The sequence below is a fragment of the Salvelinus sp. IW2-2015 genome, linkage group LG7 (genome assembly GCF_002910315.2).
Source record: "Salvelinus sp. IW2-2015 linkage group LG7, ASM291031v2, whole genome shotgun sequence".
In the NCBI taxonomy this organism is placed as follows: domain Eukaryota; kingdom Metazoa; phylum Chordata; class Actinopteri; order Salmoniformes; family Salmonidae; genus Salvelinus; species Salvelinus sp. IW2-2015.
Genome location: NC_036847.1, coordinates 13,632,566 through 13,654,245, shown reverse-complemented (window position 1 = coordinate 13,654,245; position 21,680 = coordinate 13,632,566). Strand labels below are relative to the sequence as shown.

At 41.7% G+C, this 21,680-nt stretch overlaps 1 protein-coding gene and 1 long non-coding RNA gene across 2 annotated transcripts in view; one reads left to right on the top strand and one right to left on the bottom strand.

Annotated features, from left to right (window-relative positions):
• The window catches only part of LOC139028034 (uncharacterized), a 27,379-nt gene extending 7,168 nt beyond the window's left edge, over positions 1-20,211 (bottom strand). The window contains exons 1-2 of the long non-coding RNA XR_011480177.1: positions 20,125-20,211; positions 8,343-8,460 (exon numbers count right to left, since the gene is read on the bottom strand). This is a non-coding gene — a long non-coding RNA (uncharacterized lncRNA). The remainder of the gene's footprint in view (positions 1-8,342; positions 8,461-20,124) is intronic.
• On the top strand, positions 18,767-21,680 carry LOC111966433 (troponin C, skeletal muscle-like). Its single transcript, XM_023991057.2, has 6 exons — positions 18,767-18,876; positions 19,640-19,691; positions 19,798-19,941; positions 20,173-20,287; positions 20,409-20,545; positions 21,184-21,680. The coding sequence occupies exons 1-6, from the start codon at positions 18,874-18,876 to the stop codon at positions 21,213-21,215; spliced, it is 483 nt and encodes a 160-aa protein (XP_023846825.1). The 5' UTR covers positions 18,767-18,873; the 3' UTR covers positions 21,216-21,680.

Below are 21,680 nucleotides of genomic sequence, written 5' to 3'. Positions count from 1 at the left end.
ACTACTTCAAGGTCTCAGAGCAAGTGACGTCACCGATTGAAGGGCTATTAGCGCGCACCGCCGCTAACTAGATAGCCATTTCACATCGGTTACACTCACCCCCCTTTCGACCTCCTCCTTTTCCGCAGCAACCAGTGATCCGGGTCACGGCACCAATGTAACATTATAACTTAAGTCCGTCCCCTCGCCCTGACCCGGGCGCGAACCAGGGACCCTCTGCACACATCAACAACAGTCACCCACGAAGCATCGTTACCCCTCCTGCTTTATATTTTTGACGAGGTTGAAGCACTTCTGACACCATGTTGTGATCTTAGTCAGATATGAGTGTGCTGTGCAGAAGAGCCCAAGCAAATGACTCAGCTTCAAAATGTTAGTGATCAATTTAGTGATACTCGAGCCCTACCTGTACCCTAGCCCGATGTATAATGTTGGGGCCCGTCGGGCTCGGGTCGGGTAGCAGAGCTTTACTAGTTAGCATTAGAAATCTGTCCTGTACTATTCCAGGTCATTTAGACCGGGGAAGCATTAGAAATCTTAGCTCTAGCTGTTCAGTCCAAAACAGATTCACAGATCATGGGAATTTGTCAAGCAATGAAGATGTTCTCTCCCTCCGAGTTAAGTGTTGCTAGGCAACAGTAGCCTTGGCAACACTACTAAAGCCATTGTGAGAAACATGCTAGCTAACAACAAACTTTTTGTTTTAAACTAAATAAATACTGCACTATGACCCACAAAACGTATTTGCTAAATTCATGATAGTTTTGTTAGACAAAGCAAGGAAAGTGAACTTCAAAATGTGATGTCGTTTTTTTGGAATCTGCAGTTGTTGTTGGTAAGTAATGCAGTTGATGGGTAACGAAAACAGCCCGTTCTGGGTTACTAAAACAGCTCGTTCTATTGATGGGTCGAAGCTATTCCAAATAGTGGAAGATTTTTGTCTGACCTTTTGGGGGAGTGGTCAAAACGGCAGTTGTTTGCAAAAACGTTACAGGAAATGTTGTTGATGCAGTTACTAAAACAGCTGTAACTTATTATCAGAATAATATATTTTTGTTCAAACGCCAGATGAGTAGCAGAGAAGTTAACAAAGACTGTCTAAGTTGTTGCAAAGCAGTCAAAGTAGCTGATTTGTGTCAAAAGTTGCATTATTGCGTTTACAGTGAATGGAATATTGGAAGTGATTCATTAGAATGTTGAGGAAATGCCATTAAAGTGAACAGAGATTGACAAAAAGAAGGGCAAACAAAATACAAGTTACTCAATCCAGACCAGTCCACACGTTGTAAAGTTTGAACTGCGTTTCTATCTTAAACGGTGTAGGTGTCACGTTCCTGACCTGTTTTCCTTTGTCTTGTATTTATTTAGTTGGTCAGGGCGTGAGTTGGGTGGATTTGTCTATGTGTGATTTTCTATGTTGGGATTTTGTGTTCGGCCTGGTATGATTCTCAATCAGAGGCAGCTGTCAATCCTTGTCCCTGATTGAGAATCATACTAAGGCAGCCGGGGTTTCACGTGTGTTTTGTGGGTGTTTGTTTCCGTGTTAGTGTTTTCACCACACGGTACTGTATAGGTTTCTGCACTTCGTTTATTTGTTTTGTATTTCAGTGTTCAGGGTTCGTTATAATAGATCATCATGAGCACTAACCACTCCGCATATTGGTCCGATCCTTCTCGCCTCTCCTCGTCCGAGGAAGAATATGACAGCCGTTACAGTAGGAGTTGAGTGCTAAAGAATAACTATATAATAACAGTTATTATTACGTCGATGATTTAAATTGGGGCTTTTGCTTCGCAAGCCCCACAATAATAATCTTCAGACATGACTGTGAAAGCTACAAAATAACAAGGGCTTTACAATTATGTACATTTAGGTGGTTAACACTAGAAAAGCCGGGCCTTGAGGGACCACCCTTTGAGCCAACAGTCTAATAAATACATTTCATATATGCTATTGGAAAAATAAACCTTTGGTTGTATTTATGAAGGTCTTGGGTAACATCAGAATACAGAAAAAAATATTCTTTCAAAGAACACAATAGCATTTCCATTATTTTATGTTACTGTAGGCTATCTGTTGCCATGTTCTTCATGGAAAAAGTTATATTTTGAAATAGAGCTAATCTCTTAAATTCTGCTCTTTCTGATACTACAGTTGAAGTCAGAAGTTTACATACACCTTAGCCAAATACATTTAAACTCAGTTTTTCACAATTCCTGACATTTAATCCTAGTAAAAATTCCCTGTCTTAGGTCAATTAGGATCACCACTTAATTTTAATAATGTGAAATGTGAGAATAATAGTATAGAGAATGATTTATTTCAGCTTTTATATCTTTCATCACATTCCCAGTTGGTCAGAAGTTTACATACACTCAATTTGTATTTGGTAGCATTGCCTTTAAATTGTTTAACTTGGGTCAAGCATTTATGGTAGCCTTCCACAAGCTTCCCACAATAAGTTGGGTGAATTTTGGCCCATTCCTCCTGATAGAGCTGGTGTAAGTGAGTCAGGTCTGTAGGCCTCCTTGCTCGCACACGCTTTTTCAGTTCTGCCCACACATTTTCTATAGGATTGAGGTCAGGGCTTTGTGATGGCCACTCCAATACCTTGACTTTGTTGACCTTAAGCCATTTTGCCACAACTTTAGAAGTATGCTTGGGGTTATTGTCCATTTGTAAGACCCATTTGCAACCAAGCATAAACTTTCTGACTGATGTATTGAGATGTTGCTTCAATATATCCACCTACTTTTCCTTTCTCATGAAGCCATCTATTTTGTGAAGTGCACCAGTCCCTCCTGCAGCAAAGCACACTCACAACATGATGCTGCCGCCACCGTGCTTCACGGTTGGGATGGTGATCTTCAGCTAGCAAGCCTCCCCCTTTTTCCTCCAAACACAACGATGGTGATTATTGCCAAACAGTTCTATTTTTGTTTCATCAGACCAGAGGACATTTCTCCAAAAAGTACGATCTTTGTCCCCATGTGCAGTTGAAAACCATAGTCTGGCTTTTTTTATGGATGTTTTTGAGCAGTGGCTTCTTCCTTGCTGAGCGGCCTGAACGGCCTTTTTTATGTCGATATAGGACTCGTTTTACTGTGGATATAGATACTTTTGTACKTGTTTCCTCCAGCATCTTCACAAGGTCCTTTGCTGTTGTTCTGGGATTGATTTGCACTTTTCACACCATAGTACGTTAATCTCTAGGAGACAGAACGCGTCTCCTTCCTGAGCGGTATGACGGCTGCGTGGTCCCATGGTGTTTATGCTTGCGTACTATCGTTTGTACAGATGAACGTGGTACCTTCAGTCGTTTGGTAATTGCTCCCAAGGATGAACCAGACTTGTGGAGGTCTACAATTTTTTTTTCCTGAGGTCTTGGCTGATTTCTTTTAATTTTCCCATGATGTCAAGCAAAGAGGCACTGGGTTTGAAGCTAGGCTTTGAAATACATCCACAGGTACACCTCCAATTGACTCAAATTATGTCAATTAGCSTATCAGAAGCTTCTAAAGCCATGACATCATTTTCTGGAATTTTCCAAGTTGTTTAAAGGCACAGTCAACTTAGTGTATGTAAACTTCTGACCCACTGGTATTGTTATACAGTGAATAATAAGTGAAATAATCTGTCTGTAATCAATTGTTGGAAAAATTACTTGTGTCGTGCACAAAGTAGATGTCCTTACCGACTTGCCAAAACTATAGTTTGTTAACAAGAAATTTGTGGAGTGGTAGAAAAACGAGTTTTAATGACTCCAACCTAAGTGTATGTAAACCTCCGTCTTCAACAGTATATAGAAACCAAAACGTCTTTCCTGCATGTGACTGCAATTTGAAAAAGTCACTTTTTGGCGCTCTGGAAAAAATGACGTCCTCTTAAAACTGCTTATAACCCAATTCTGTTTGTGATATCGAAATTCTTACAACATACACTACAAGGCCAAAAGTATGTGGACACCCGTGACTTTCAACGTGGCATCATCATAGGATGCCACCAGTTCGTCAAATTTCAGCCCTGCTAGAGCTGCCCCGGTAAACTGTAAGTGCTGTTATTGTGAAGTGGAAACATCTAGGAGCAACAACCGCTCAGCCATGAAGTGGTAGGTCACACAAGCTCACAGAACGGGGCCGTCGAATGCTGAAGCATGTAGCGTGTACAAAATCGTTTGTCCTCAGTCGCAACACTCACTACCGAGTTCCAAACCGCCAACCCTCCTGGATAGCTCCCTCTAGGCAGCATATTCTACGGTCCTACGGTATTATAAAGGGATAGTTCACCGCAAATAATTACATACGTATTTACATGTTTGTTTCTTATGGACAAGGAGAGACTGCAATCCATCCTATGGTTAGCCACTGCCACCAACAGTTGATATTAGCATTTTCTAACCAAAAACCAATGTAATTCAATGTCCCCCAGTTAGCAAACTCTAAATGTCACGCCCCAATAATCTCAAAGTATCTTCAAATCAAATTTTTAAGTGGGGGTTCAACTGTAAAATGGTCCTGAATACACCTGACCTGTGATTTCTAAACATGTTTATTCCAAATGAACCACTGGATTCTTCCTTCCACTTGATGGAGAGGCATTTACACCTTATTGTTTCATCATGGACAATGTGGGCGTCATGACAGCAAAGAAACCCAGCTGTCTCCATGACAACAATAAGGTTTGCTGCTTATTTAATTAACACACTTAATCAAAGTAGGCACAGAAAATAAATCCTCCACACAATATAATGATGGATTTGATACAGTATATTGCCTCTTCTAGTCCTACTCTTTGTCCTCCTGCTAATAAATACAACATTGACTCCTGTGGGGGGCAACTAACTGTCAGTCCACTAAGCCGTCTCCTAGGACTGGGAAGTGTGAAAGGGACGGAGGGGAGGAGTACACATGCCTCCACTAGCCTTATTTAGTTTGGAACGTCATGTGGTAGGTCTCGAGCTTCCAGCTGCTTTACTTGGAAATGTCCAAGAATAGAGTGAGAAAAAGAGGAGGATGGGGGGGGGTTAAGGGAAGGGGAGAGAGAGTGAGGAAGAGGCAGGGTAAAGGCATCGGGATCAGCTGGTTCCGTCTGTCAAGGATAGATTAGACACTTGGACTAGCAGAGGTGACATCAGTGGTCCCAGGAAGGGAGGCAGCAGAGGAAGGAGAGAGGAAGGCGAGAGAGGGGAGAGAGGGAGGATAGATAGGAGGGGATGTGTTAACTGAGCCCTCTCCTTGGTATGAGGGAAAGAGGAGATAGATAGACTCCGACTGCTATTTACGAGGTAGGTTGGATGATTAGAAGCTAAACAGACAGGTGTGTTGTTACACTTTGGGTAGCTCAAAGTCCGTGATGACAGGTCACTGAATCTGCACCTGGTGCACAAAGACCTTGTTTTCCTAACCATGTTACACAGTAGTTTACTGCATACTTGTGAACCACACTGCACAAGAGAAATGTAGATAAAGACTTCATATGTGGACTTCATAATTTGACATTCACTTTCACGCACAGATTAAAATCATTGCCCCAACAGTAGCCCTTTTCTGCAGTCAGATGTCCTAGTGGCCTCATGGGTGGAATGTTATTCATATTTTTCATAATTAATAAACATTATTTATTTTTTTATGCAGAAAATCTGGTGTTTCTGGTGTGTTTATGTCAAGCAGTTTTGTAATATTTCAGTCTTCTGTGATGTATATAAAGTGTAATATCGGAATGTGAACTCAACATGTAATACATTTCAACTCTATATCTGACATGTACAGGTGTCTTATTTTTTTAAGGCCATAACCATGTGTGTGAGTTGTATACTTTTGTGTCAAAGTAGATTTGTTTAAGGCTACCAAGAAACACTGTGCGACCCTGATTTTGCCCACTGCAGTAAAAAGTTAAGGAATTTTACGCAAGGCACAAAGGCTGTGTTTACACAGCCACCCTAAGAACCCAATTCTGATGTATCCTTTTTTTCTGTCCACACTCAGTTTTGAATGTGACCCATATCAGATTTGCGCATTCACACTGATGCAGTCTCTGAAGTAGGACACAGATGCAATACTCGTTTCCTGTCATTGTTCCTTTAAATCTGGGGATAGTTGTCTTGGTACTGGCAGAACATGTGGAAAAAGCCAAAAAGAAAGCCACAAAAAAAATCCATCTGGACTGAGGTCGCATATGGAGCATCAGAATTATATCAGGTTTCAGATCCACATATGGATGTGGTATAAATCTGAACTGAAAAGATAAGATTCCATGAGGTTGTTTATTTTTTACACATTAGTGAAAAGATCAGATTGGTATCAAATATGCCAAGTAATTAGCAAAAGATCTGAAATGGGTTGCCTGTGTTAAAATTGTCTTATTTCTATGACTAGTGATAATTCCTATTGTTATAATTTTGAGGCTGTTTAAATATCTAAATGTATTCAGCTAGGGACTCTGCTGTTACTGTGTTACTGTATTTTGGGAGTTTCTCCCATTCTTCTCTGCAGATCATCTCAAGCTCTGTCAGGTTGGATGGGGAGCGTCATTGCACAGCTATTTTCAGGTCTCAGATATGTTCAATCGGGTTCAAGTCCAGGCTCCGCCTGGGCCACCCAAAGACATTCAGAGATTTGTCCCAAAGCCACTCCTGCGTTGTCTTGGCTGTGTGCTTAGGGTCGTTGTCCTGTTGGAAGGTGAACCTTCACCCCAGTCTGAGGTCATGAGTGCTCTGGAGTAGGTTTTCATCAAGGATCTCTCTGTACTTTGCTCCTTTCGTTTTTACGATCCTGACTAGTCTCCCAGTCCCTGTCGCTGAAAAACATCCCACAGAATGATGCTTTCACCACAATACTCCACCGTAGGGATGGTGCCAGGTTTCCTCCAGACGTGACACTTAGCATTCAGGCCAAATAGTTCAATCTTGGTTACATCAGACCAAGCTGTAATCGCTGCCAAAGGTTCTTCAACAAAGTACTGAGTAAAGGGTCTGAATACTTATGTAAATTTGATATTTGAGTTATATTTTAAAACAATTTATAAAAAATATTTTTTGCTTTGTCATTGTGGGGTATTGTGTGTAGATTGAGGGGGGGGGGGAAACAACGTAATCCATTTTAGAATAAGGCTGTAACGTAACAAAATGAGGAAAAAGTCAAGGGGTCTGAATACTTTCCTGAATGCACTGTATAATTCAGCGTTTCCCAAACTTGGTCCTGGGGACCCTAAGGGTTGCACGTTTTGGTTTTTGCCCTAGCACTACACAGCTGATTGAAATAATGAACTCATATTCAAGTTTGATTATTTGAATCATCTGTTTAGTGCTAGGGCAACAACCAAAATGTGCACCCCTGGGGTCCCCAGGACCAAGTTTTTTTACGCCAAACCCACCACTGGTGTGAGTGGCCAGAGCTCTATTTTCATGTCATCTCTGTGTTACTGTAATCATCTAAAGATACAGTGATAGATGCCTGTTAGTGTGTGTTTGTATCTTTGTGCACCGGTGAGTCCATGTGAGTTATTTGTAATAAATACATCACATAAGCAGAGGGTGGTACGCTCAGCCGAACGCACCATTAGATGCACACAGCCTGCCCTCGAGGCAGTGGCGATTTTAGCATGTAAATCTTGGTGGGGCAAAAGAAACAAAAAGTGGGATGCCTGCCAGCAAAGCCACTACACAACACAACACTAATACATTAATTGCACTATAACGGTGACATAAAGCTGTCCAAACAGCAGTCTAAACATCTTACCACTGCTACACCTGGGTATCAGCGAAGCCTTGTCTGGCAGCGAAACAGTTCATTCAGCCTCATTTACTGCATTTAAAAAAACATAGCTGGTATGGCTGACTTGCTTAAACAAATGTGGTTTCTAATGACAATTGAGATGTACAAAATTGGCATAAGGGGACGACAAGTGGATAAGAGGCAACCCAGAATTTCGATTAAGACATTAATGAGCGAGCTAGGAAGTCAATATAAGTATTTGTTCAGCACTTTTGAAATGTACAGCGACAGAATTCAGAACATGGGCCATTACAGTTTTCTCCTTGTACACCAAGTCAGAACCGTAGGATAAATAAAGGGCGCATATAAGCAGACAATGAAAGCTCTTACAATATTCAATGATTACATTTCTCAAAAACAGGTTAGAGGCTACATGTGTACCACCAAGTCAGAACAGTAGGCTAAATTAAGAGGAGTAAATAAACCAAATTATTAGGGTGAGGCACATGGGCTATTAACATCTTACTACACAACATACAATTAGTATTACATTCTTAGCTACAGTATACATATCTCCCTGGCATTTTACATAATTTTTGCAGCAGCATACAAGACATTTTTGGACTCACCATGTTGTCCTGTGCTCACTTGAACAGGAAGGTGGCACAGCGGTCCTTCGTGGGCAAATTTTGTCATCAGAGTCTGTCATTCTCTGGTGTTATGGTGCTTTCAAAACAACTGGGAACTCTGAAAAAAAAACAAGGTCACATCATGATGACATCATTGATCTTCAGGTCATGGCTCTAGAAAGAGGCCGGATTTACAATTCCGAGTTGGGAAAATACATTTTGAACGGTAATCCAACCGGAGCTCGTTTATTCCCAACTTCCCAGTTGTCTTCAACTCACTGAAGTCAAGTTCTCAAGTCCGAGTTAACAGTTGTTTTGAGCGCAGCACAAATCATGCTTCATTGACAGCATGGCTAATGTTGAATGTTTATCATTTAAACTTGGAAAAGAGACCCTTAATCCCAGATTTGGGACCACACAGACACACAGCACTGATTCCTTCCAAACCACTCAGTGTTGAATTTGCGATTTCCAACTTGTGTAATGTGTATGTCCAATGGCCGATGATCACCGATACGTTTTATCTATAATTATTTATCTTCATATGACAAGGATTAAAAAGGATTTGCCAGTAGATTGTCGAATTGACTGCTTGAAAGTAGCATGTTGACATGATCAGTCCAATCAAAGCTACTATACATATAACGTGATTTGACGTCATTTTATCTGTGGCCAATGACCTTGAGCCTTCTTGGATGGGCACTTGTAATGTAACTCTATGGCAGCACCCAAAGAGCTAGAATTTTCGAGGTCTACCTTTAGACTTGGCGGTGACGTAGTGTCCCCATGAGTGCCAGAACACGGAGCCAATCACGGCACAACGCTCCGTATTTTCCGCTGGCTTGCCCCACCACCACAGAAAGCACTGAGCTCGGCTGAAACACCTGCATTTTGGAGCTGCCTTCCTCAAGAATGAAAAAAAGAGACCATATTTGTATGCGGCTTTATTAACTCAATGATATATATATATTTTTTTTTTACATAGTTTGCAAACTGATATGTGGCACATATTAATGCCAAAATAACATGCAAAACAGGCAAGCCCCAAGAAATATTTATTTTTAAAATGATTTTTCTGCTAAAAATGTGGTCTCAAAACAGGTGGGCTCTGCCCCACCTGCCCTGAATGACGGGTCGCCAGGACACCTACAAGACCTGGTGTCACAGGAAGGCCAAGAAGATCATCGGGGACCTTAGCCACCCGAGTCACGGCATGTTCACCTCGCTCAGACGCGGGTAGTACAGGAGCATGAGCATGGCTCAAATGAACAGACTGGTCAATAGCTTCTACCCCCAGACCATCAGGCTGCGGAATAGCCACCACTAGTCAGCCCCGCCCCCCCCCCCCCCCCCTCCTCATGGGACAATTACCCTGCCCACACCCTAATGGACATTTACATTTATCATTGACGAACAGTTGTAAATATGTATATATTATAATTTTGTATTATTGTTTCATTCACACCTGCACTGTTGGAGATCGGAGCTTAAGTGTTTCACTGTACACCTGTGACCTTGTGCATATGACTAAATAACAATTGAATTTCATCTAAGTATGTGTCAATGTGCTTTAAGGCATCTCAATGTGCAAGTGGATTTGTTTGTGGAAACTGTAGTAATGTATTTTGTATGAGTACCTTAGCTTATGACTGAATTTAGGACTGTACATTTAGCACTGTGTGTGCGTGTGTGGGGAGGGGTGGTTGTTGACTTTGATCGCTTGGTTAACAGACAGAGCTGGTAGCCCACATGTATGTGAGGGAGACGGTACAAATCCCCCCCGCCTCATGCCCAGCCCATTCCACACAGAACACTATCCTAATGTGTGTGTGTGTGTGTTAGATCTACTGTTAAGATTGCCAGTTGAACCCTTGCCATAATAAATGTCATTGAGACTGCTACTCTTGTCCTTAAGTTAAATATGGGGGATAGGAGGGAACTTAAGGAGGAAAGGGGTAGGCGGTATGACTGAGGTGGAGGTTGTGTGGGATTGAAGTAAGCAGCAAGTGCTTCATGCCCAATCCGGATCATATTCAGACAAAGAGTAGCTAGATGAGGGGGTACTTATTGCGTACTCATAAAGCTGTGTATCAACCATGTATCAGAAAGCCACTCTTCCCTGCAATTCCATGAACCTGTCTGTTGTCTGTTGCAGCGGAGCCAGCCAACATACTGTAGAAAGAGTCCGTAGGGGGTGAAACAAAGAGGGAAAGAAGATCATTATATTTTAATGAGCAGATGTCTTAGGATTGTTTCGCTCATTCTGATTTTCCACAGATGTGATCGGATTTTAAAATTATTTTCTGATATTTTTTCATTGTGGGAAATGGAGTGGAACTGAAGCTGGACTGATGGATACCTGGTATGGATTTTGATGTTTAAGGCTCATATTATGTTGTTGTGGCCCACACACACACTAGTCACTCTTTTTTCAATTCAGTTTTTTGGATTGGCTTTTATGAGAGTGATATTAGGTTGCATTTACCATATACCAAACATCATGCAGTATTATATGTACTGTATGCATTTCAATTCACGTTGTCGTTGTGTTCGATGTTGGTTAGGTTTTTCAAAGCCACCATGGTCACCAAACGTTACTGAGACAGTGGTGCTGGCTAGACAGAAGATGGTGACAAAGTGATTGAAAGTGACAAAGTGAGTAATTGATAGGTGGAATGCCTGCATATTTATATCCGTGTCACGGGGTAACCATAGTGACTAGTCATGACTTTGGAAGGATCTTTACCATGGCAGCCAGAGGGGGTCAGTACAAGGAATTGTTGAAGATGGATGAATCAGTATTGTGGCAGAGTGGTGGGACATGGCTGTGATTGACTATCAACTCCCCCTGGAGGTGTTTTAAATCTCTGTCATATTGTTCCTGTTGAACCAATGGTTCAAGGAGCAAATAAATAGCCCCATCTTCCTTCATGACTTCTTGGAAATAATCAATATTTTTATTAAACATGTAAAGACATAAAATAATGTTGTTTGATTTTGATTATCTATCATGGACCTTTTCAATACTGTGCGTCCTGTTTATGGATAATTGGTTCTAGACTGAAATGCTAAATGAAAGTAAGGTGCTAAAAATGGAACATTTGAGAATCATGGGACGAGACACGGCTTCCCTTGTAACCCACCTCACCGAGTTAGGGTTCAAGATCAATCAGAAAGAAAGCTGTTTGGTGCCCACACAGAGAATAGAATACCTAGGTGTCAATCTGAGTTCTCTCTCTTATCGGGCTACACTATCGGACCACCGCATCACATCGTTCCCGACAGTGCCTCTCCCTGTTCCACATGGGACACTCGGTCACGCTTAGAACGCGTCTCTGAGTGCTGGGATTGTGGCGTCCACCATCTCCACCACTGGGACTACTGAGAATGGGAGACTTCCAGCGTTGGGTATCTGACCAATGTCTGTGTACATGATGTCACCTCAATCAAAAGATAATGGTAARCTCATAATGTCCCTTAGTTCTCTGTCACTGGAAGAGCCCCTCGATATTTGTTTCTGTCTGGCAAACCCCTAGGGGTAGTATCAAGGTGGTGACGGCAGACACCACTCACAGGGTGGGGCGCAGTTTACGAAGGAAGAGCAGTAAACGGATTGTGTGTCTTTCCTTGAAAAACGTTCTACCCTGCCTTCGAATTGTCACATCCTGGTCCGGACAGACAATACGACCGTGGGGTCATTCATCGACCGCCAGTGTGAAGCAGAGTACACCTACTCTCACTACGCGTGGCTCATGTCCCAGGAGTACTGAATGAAGGAGCGGATTGGAGACTCGGATTGAAGTGGTGAACCAGATCTGGGAGAGATAAAAACGTCACACCCCTTGATGTTTTCCACATTTTGTTGTGTTACAAAGTGGGATTAAAACGGATTTAATTGTCATTTTTTGCAAACGATCTACACAAAATACAACATAATGTCAAATTTGGCTTGTCACCTAAAACCCTCAAAAACTTTTACAGATGCACAATTGAGAGCATCCTGTCGGGCTGTATCACCGCCTGGTAGGCAACTACACCGCCCACAATCGCAGGGCTCTCCATAGGGTGGTGCAGTCTGCACCACACATCACCGGGGGCAAAGTACCTGCCCTCCAGGTCACCTACAGCACCCGATGTCACAGGAAGGCCAAAAAGATAATCAAGGACAACAACCACCCGAGCCACTGCCTGTTCACCCAGCTATGATCCAGAAGGCGAGGTTAGTACAGGTGCATCAAAGCTGGGACCGAGAGACTGAAAAACAGCATCTATCTCAAGGCCATCAGACTGTTAAACAGCCATCACTGCCCTATTGTTAGATATTACTTGTTAGATATTGCTGCACTGTCGGAACTAGAAGCACAAGCATTTCGCTACACTCGCAATAACATCTGCTAAACATGTGTATGTGACAAATAAAATTTGATTTGATTTGGAAAGCAGACTGAACTTGGTTTTTCTATAGGACTTTGCCTGTGCTTTGCTCTATTCCTTTCCTTTTTATCCTAAACAAACTCCCTAGTCCTTTCCGTTGAAAAGCATAGCCATAACATGATGCAGCCAAAATATGAAGAGTTGTACTCAGCGATGTGCTTCGTTGGATTTGCCCCAAACATAATGCTTTATATTCAGGACAAGAACTTCATTTCTTTGACAAATGTGTGCCTTATTYCAAACAGGATGCATGTTTTGGAATATTTTTATTCTGTACAAGATTCCTTCTTTTCACTCTGTCATTTAGATTATTATTGTGGAGTAACTACAATGTTGAACCATACTCCGTTTTCTCCTATCACAGCCATTCAATTCTGTAAGTGTTTTAAAGTCACCATTGGCCTCACCGTGAAATCCCTGAGCRGTTTCCTTCCTATCAGTCAAGTTAGGAAGGACGCCTGTATCTTCGTAGTGACTGGGTGTATTGATACACCATCTAAAGTGTAATTAATAACTTCCTCATGCTCAAAMGAATATTCAGTAGGTGCCCTTCTTTGCGAAGCATTGGAAAACCTCTCTGGTCTTTGTTATTGAATCTCTGCTTGAAATTCACTGCTCACCAGATAATTAATTGTATGTGAGGGGTACAAAGATGGGGTAGTAATTAAAAAAGAATGTTAAACAGTTTGTCCTTGCAACTTATTAGATGACTTGTTAAAAGGTGCAATATGAAGAAATCACTCCACCATTTCCTGGTTGCTTAAATTCGAATAATTTCAGTTTATGTGACAAAATAAGCAATGTGTAGAGAATCATTTTACCATCTAAACCGCTGTGAAATATATTTTCAATCACCAAAAATATTGTATTTTCAGCTGTTTCAAGCTGGTGTACAAAAACGAAAGTAAAAGACGCAAAAACAAAACTTAAGAATGGGAAGCATAGAAATAGAGCACATAGAACATGTCTCACATTTCTATGTGAATTTGGTTGGTCTGCCAAAAAGTTACATTTTGCAGCTTTAAGATAATGTTTTGTCCTGAAGTGATTTAGGCTTGCCGTAACAAAGGGGGTGAATAGTTATCAAACCATTATTCCACGTTGACAATATGGGGTTTTGAGTGTAGATCAATGTCACAAAGTCTAAATGTAATCCATTTTAAATTCAGCCTGGAAAACAACAAAATGTGGAAAAGGTCAAGTGGTCTAAATACTTTCTGAAGGCACTGTACATCTCATTCATATTCTCAAAGAACTGGGGTTACGAAAGTAACCTTAAGTTTCTCACCCTGGTTCAATAACTAGGAATACCAAAAGGTATCTGGTGGATGATCGGCCAAAGGACCTGCCTCATTATGAACCTTTACTGACAATTGGCTTAATTTCCCTTTTAGTTCAGGAAAAATACAGCAGCTGTGTGTTACATTTTTCTGATTTATCTAAACTGAAATGGCGATGGTGAGGAGTTTAATGACATAATGGCCACCACTGGAAAGCCAGTCAATGAGGAGGAATTTACCGAGCTAATGAAAAACGCAGACCTTAACAAAGACAACAGGATTGATTTTCATGGTAAGACACACACGTACTCATACACAGGCTCAATTTTCTCCAATGGAAATAACATTCATATTAATGTATTGTGCTTATGAAACAGAAACTGGTAGATGACTAATGGTCAATAATAACATCAACTTTGACTAGTGATTGGTTTGGGATTAACGGGCAAATTTGGGCACGCAGTCTGTGGGTAAATAATTTGACTGGAAACACACATAGACACACACACACACAGACTATTGTTGACATATTATGTTGAATATTTAATCAGGATGTTATAGCACAAACAAGCAGGTGCACTATGGTAATGTGTGTAGGCAAGTTTATTTCTGTTAATTATTATTAATGAACACAAGTCATGACTAAACTCAAATCCCACTGTTCTGGGTTTCTCTACTACTAATATTCAAAAGAGAATACAGTGTTGAGGTCTGGGATCACAGAAGTACCACATCGACATATCCAATCATTAACATGAAAATGCTCATAAGACATTCATCCTCTGGTGACTGGACACATACAGGGTTATGGGGGAGTTACTATATATCATTGGGTAAGGGTTGTGGTTCCCAAGTGGCGCAGCGGTCTAAGGCACTGCATCTCAGTGCAAGAGGTGTCACTACAGTCCCTGGTTCAAATCCAGGCTGTATTACATCCAGCTGTGATTGGGAGTCCCATAGGATGTGCACAATTGGCCCAGTGTCGTATGGGCGGGGTATGCTGGCATTGTAAATAAGAATGTGTTCTTAACTGACTTGCCTAGTTAAATAAAGGTTCAATTAAAAAAAAAKAATATGAATTGATGATACAGTGGGTGCTTTGCTATCACTGAGAAAGGAATAAGGGATTGGCTTAAGTGGGAGAGGATCAAATTAACAAATTAATTATTCTGTGTTCCAGAATTGCTGAAAATTAACAAGACCAACATTCCTTTGTGACCCTTTCCATTTGCCACTTCTGCTTGAAGAAAATAACAACTATGTTTCAAAATAAAAATTGAAATACACACCCTCTTGAGTCTTGTCAATTACAAACATCAAAGAGTACCCAAAAACACTACAGGAGAGTGAAAAGGGCATTTGATAAAAGACAATACGTAGAGGTTCTTCACCCTATCCTAGACACTGACCTTTTCAGTCATGTTGACTCTGTGGCTATACATATCTGTCCAACCCTTATAAGACGAAGGCTCTTCCCCTCCCTGCCACCGAACACTTCGCACCCAGCTGCCCCCTTACACCTGCTCCCTCAAGAAATGCTACACCCCTCCCACTGTCTCTCCCCTCGCCCTTCTTGCGTGACAACCCTGTGCAGAGTGCTTTCAAAATAAACCTACTTTCATCTTTAACGTACATTTCCAACGCCTTGTCATGTTGTTAGAGTTAGTGGATCATTGTCTACAATTTCTCTGTTGATCTGTATGTCTGTCTTCAGAAACTATCTCTCACGTTCAGTTTTGGTTTTACCTTGAAAATGTGCCTAAACAGGCCCTTTGCCAAACATAATGTGCCACCATCACTCTAATGACTGCCTCGCCTGGTTCACTAACTACTTCTCAGATAGAGCTCAGTGTGTGAAATCGGAGGGCCTGTTGTCCGTACCTCTTGCAGTCTCTATGGGGGTGCCACAGGATTCAATTCTCGGGCCGACTCTTTTCTCTGTATATATCAATGATGTCGCTCTCTACGCAGACTAAACCATTCTGTGTACATCTGGCCCTTCTTTGGACACTGTGTTAATAAACCTCCAAACAAGCTTCAATGCCAAACAACACTCCTTCCGTGGCCTCCAACTGCTCTTAAACGCTAGTAAAACGAAATGCATGCTCTTCAACAGATCGCTGCCCGCACCCGCCCGCCTTCCACCATCACTACTCTGGACGGTTCTGACTTAGAATATGTGGACAACTATAAAAACCTAGGTGTCTGGCTAGACTGTAAACTCTACTTCCAGACTCATATTAAGCATCTCCAATCCAAAATTAAATCTAGAATCGGCTTCCTATTTTGCAACAAAGCCTCCTTCACTCATGCTGCCAAACATACCCTCGTAAAACTGACTATCCTGCCGATCTTTGACGATGTCATTTACAAATTAGCCTCCAACACTCTACTCAGCAAATTGGATGCAATCTATCACAGTACCATCCATTTTGTCACCAAAGCCCCATATACTACCCACCATTGCGACTTGTGTGCTCTCGTTGGCTGGTCCTCGATACATATTCGTCGCCAAACCCACTGGCTCCAGGTCATCTATAAGTCTTTGCTCGGTAAAGCTCCGCCTTTTCTCAGCTCACTGGTCACCATAGCACCCACCCATAGCACGCGCTCAAGCAGGTATATTTCACTGGTCATCCCCAAAGCCAACACCTCTTTGGCCGCCTTTCCTTACAGTTCTCTGCTGCCAATGACTGGAACGAATTGCAAAAATCACTGAAGTTGGAGACTTATATCTCCCTCACTAACTTCAAGCATCGGCTGTCAGAACAGCTTACCGATCGCTGCAGCTGTACACAGCCCATCTGTAAATAGCCCATCCAACCAACTACCTACCTCATCCCCATATATATATWTTTTTCCCCTGCTKTTTTGCACACCAGTATTTCTACTTGCACATCCTCATCTGCACATCTATCACTCCAGTGTTAATTGCTAAATTGTAATTATTTCGCCACTATGGCCTATTTATTGCCTTACCTCCTAACTTCATTTGCACATACTGTATACAGATTTTCTATTGTGTTATTGACTGTACGTTTGTTTATCCCATGTGTAACTCTGTGTTGTTTTTTATCTTATCTTAGCCTTATCTTGGCCAGGTCGCAGTTATAAATGAGAACTTGTTCTCAACTGGCCTACCTGGTTAAATAAAGGTGAAAAAAACAAAATAAATAAATAAATAAAACATTCCACTTTCTCCTCCGCTCTCCTATGCCCATATGACAACTATTCCCACTATACAGTCAGTGTCCTTGGTTCCTGAAAACACTTTAGCTCCAAAGTCCATAAAAACCTGTCATCTTGATTGTCTCTGCCTAATCCTGCTGAGGTCCTTGTTCTTGTTCTTCTTGTGATGAATCTTGAAAGACTCATGAAAATATGTGAAAGAGAAATAGGCGTACAACATGAGGTAAAGGAGCATGCAAAGTCAAAAAAAGAAAGGAGGACTAAAATAAAGACAGTAGACACAGAAAACTTTCAAAGGCCTCTAACTGCGTATATAATGCAACATGCGATAGCAATGATCTTCTCATCACTTGATTGATGTCATCCATGATAATCAAAAAAGAGCTCTCAGCACTCAACAGCAACAAGAATGCTCTGACACTGCTGTCTCCATGAAGAGGTGCCGAGGATGCAAATACCAGATCAGTACAGTAAGATGTCATCCCCTAGGGCTCTGACAACGCTGCCAGACGCAACAGCTTATCTTGAAGGCATCTGGAATAAGAACCTAGAGGTTTTAAATGTGTAGCTAGTTACACCTAACCAAATCCTTCTAGTGGAAGATATCCTCCGCTCACTGAGTATATAGCCCTTAACCCCCCCCCAACACTAACAACATGACATCCCCTTCTACCTCGAGTAACTGCTCATCATAATATTCCTGTATCCCACCCCTCCTCCCTATCCAACCCCAGGAAACGCAGGAAACTTCCACCATACAAGGAGAGTCAGGTCTTGAGTGGATGGCCTGTTTATTGGATATGATACTGTGATTAAAGGCGGGCTCCCCATACAACCAAAAATCATCTGCTATTCAGGGCACAGCACAGCCAGCTACCAGCTCTGCAGCACTTTTCCACAGGGTTAGGGTTTCACACCCAGAATGAAACACCATCCCACAGCCACAACCCACTCTGGGCCCACCCTTCTTTATCAGCAATACAGAGGCCTACCTTTAGTTTACAGTACGGAAACTGTCAATCCCCATATTTGTTTGAACTCACGAGTGCATGCTTGAAGATCAACTACACGTTGTTTTAGAAATGACGTTTCAGAATTGACTATTTTCAGATATTGCTTAAAAGGGCTGACTTTGTTCCCTTCTGGAAATCTGCAAAAGAAGGCGTAATGTTGTTACTTTGAGAGTGGGACCAGAGAGACCAGAATTTGTTTAGGTTGATAAGCAAAAACAGTGTGTCTGACAGTGAATACCTAGGCCTACTGTTACATGCAGGTACCTCAAACCTGCTGCACTTACAATCACAAGACAAATGTTGCCTTTCAATAGTGACATGTACCTGAAAACTTTCTTACTGCTACGTTTACCCCGTCAATGAAATGTTTGCAGCTTCAAGACCATTACTGTCCACTCCAGATTTCGATTGGCTTTTGGGGGCCTCAGAACCCTACAAGTTCAAGATTCTAAATCTGGAGTCCTGTGAGCACCCGGGGGTGTGTCTTAAGTGACCAGTTTAAAGTGTGTCAAAACTCTCACTTGAGGTTTAGTCTTTCTGTAGGGGTGCACACGGATTGACCACTCCTTTGGGATTTATTTCTGTGGATATTTGGGGGAAAGCTCATTCGCAACCATGGTAAGACCAATCATTTGAACACATAATTACATGAATAAAAGCATGAATAACAGCATAATAAACAGCGAGTTTGTATAGGGTTACATTTACAACGTTACATTTGGATGGGCAATTAAGATGATTAATTAGCCTACTTTGGAAATATTTTTGTGGACCATCATTTTGACAATGTATTGTCTCTTGCAGTCATGTTTACTATTTCATAAAATGTAAGGTATAAAACGATTAAAACAGTAGTCATTTCCTTAGACCATGATTATCAGGATCTCATCTTGATTAATAAAAATCACTAACTTGTTTAATTAACCAAATAATATTGAGTATTTATAGCAGTATTTCTGGAGCATGACTTTAGGAAAGMTATGCATGTTCAGCAGGCGCAGGCTAGATAGGCTATGGGTTTATGGGTGCTTATTGAGTAGATACCGAGTATCAGACTGTCACACAACCTAAAAGGTCCGGGAGCAAGGCTGTCCGGGTGCGGATTGTGTTAAGGCGACAAATTCCGTCGTAATGTATATCCGTATGGCCATATACAGGAGGGTAATGTGTTGAGCCTTAAATAGCATGGCAAATTTGTCAGTCTGCCTATAGGCTAAGGCTAACCCTTTTGTGGGGATAACTTTGTGAATGTCAATACGACAAAAATACACTCATCTGATAACATCACTGTTGCCCCCCCAAAAAAATATATATAAGTGACCATTTGAGAAATTGTCACTCCTACTATGACCTGCCAAATGTGGCGCTGTTTTTCCTCTAGACTGATGCACAACAGGAGGCCCGCTCATTCTTGAGCGAGGAGATGCTTAACGGTGAGTAGGTCCATCGCAAAACCATGTTGCCGTTAATATAATAAGTTAAATGTGTCAGGTCTAATGAATACAATAATTAGTGTCCCGATACGTATCATCATTCCAGAATTCAAGGCTGCCTTCGACATGTTCGACACCGACGGTGGCGGTGATATCAGTACCAAGGAGTTGGGTCAGGTCATGAGGATGTTGGGCCAGAACCCGACAAGAGAGGAGTTGGATGAAATCATTGAGGAGGTCGATGAGGATGGTGAGCAACGGCTGAATCTAAAATATACTATATATTAACCTACATTAATGTATGTAAGCTATATAGTTTAAATGGTACGTGTGAAGTTTGGCGTGTGATTAGGCTACTTTTGGGTAATTTATGCCCGTGTTATGCTCAGGTGACCTGAGCATGATACATACCTCTTCATATTGTTGTACTTACCTGTTATTTTCGAMCTTGATGCATAATCGACCGGAACATTCACCATAGGCAGCGGCACCATCGACTTCGAGGAGTTCTTGGTCATGATGGTGAGACTCTTAAAGGAGGACCAGGCCGGAAAGTCTGAGGGAGAGTTGGCGGAATGTTTCCGTGTGTTCGACAAGTATGTCACCTGTTTTAGGGAGAAGGGGTTACGTTTTACAGTTTACCTTGTGTACAATTACAGTCAGCGTTCATATGTCGACAGGTTGTTAAACTCCCTCCAATGTGTGTTGCTTACGCAGGAATGCCGACGGCTACATCGACAGGGAAGAGTTCGCCATCATCATCCGCAGCACAGGCGAGCAAATCTCAGAGGAGGAGATTGATGAGCTGTTGAAAGATGGAGACAAGAACGCTGATGGCATGCTGGACTTTGATGGTATGACAAAGCCACGACGCCTTTGATAATAATAATGGTGATGCTGATTGGACAATTAGCCTACATATTGACCAGCATTTTCATTTTTATTTATTTATTTTATTTCACCTTTATTTTACCAGGTAGGCTAGTTGAGAACAAGTTCTCATTTAAGACTGCGACCTGGCCAAGATAAAGCAAAGCAGTTCGACACATACAACAACACAGAGTTACACATGGAATAAACAAAACATACAGTCAATAATACAGTAGGGGAAAAAAGTATATATACAGTGTGTGCAAATGAGGTAAGATAAGGGAGGTAAGGCAATAAAATAGGCCATAGTGGCGAGGTAATTACGATATAGCAATTAAACACGGGAGTGATAGATGTGCAGAAGATGAATGTGCAAGTAGAGATACTGGGGTGCAAAGGAGCAAAATAAATAAATAAATACAGTATGGGGATGAGGTAGTTGGACGGGCTATTTACAGATGGGCTATGTACAGATGCAATGATCTGTGAGCAGCTCTGACAGCTGGTGCTTGAATTTAGATAATGAACATTCATAATGAATGTTAGGCCTGTTATTAACCATGAGTTACATCACTGTGATTTAAATTATCATTTTCATAATGGATTTGTCACTCTTTTTCAGAGTTCCTCAAGATGATGGAAAATGTGCAGTAAAAGAGACTCAAGGACATTCTTCCTCCCTTTGACCCCCTGCTGACCTATTCTGATCCTCTTTTGACCCACTGCAATTCTCCCTCACTCTTCGCCCCTTACTGGWCCATTGCCTATGTTCGTCCACCTCGATTAAACTAAACCTCTTCAACAGACAGGCACCTGGTGGGGGTAACCAGGGCTTTTGAGCCCTTCTTGCGTGTGATTATGATGCCCCATTGATGCCAAGCTGCTGCTGTTCCCCCAAATCAGGAGGGAAAAGCCGGGATGTGAAATTCACTTCAACATCACAGAATGGGTCAGTGGATCACTTACCACCTCAACACCCTCAAGCTGGGAGTTCAGTCTAGATGTAGTCTAGATGGGCAGCTTGTGATAGCTGCTTAGACCAAGGCCAACTGTTGCCACTTCACTATAATAACAAACTATTGTTTGAACCGAGATAATAAATGAATAAACACATGCTCA

Excerpts from the sequence above, each read along its gene's own strand:
- LOC111966433 (XM_023991057.2), top strand. Across the intron at positions 19,692-19,797 it reads GAGCGAGGAGATGCTTAACG|AATTCAAGGCTGCCTTCGAC; the intron begins GTGAGTAGGTCC and ends TCATCATTCCAG. Across the intron at positions 20,288-20,408 it reads TGTTTCCGTGTGTTCGACAA|GAATGCCGACGGCTACATCG; the intron begins GTATGTCACCTG and ends TTGCTTACGCAG.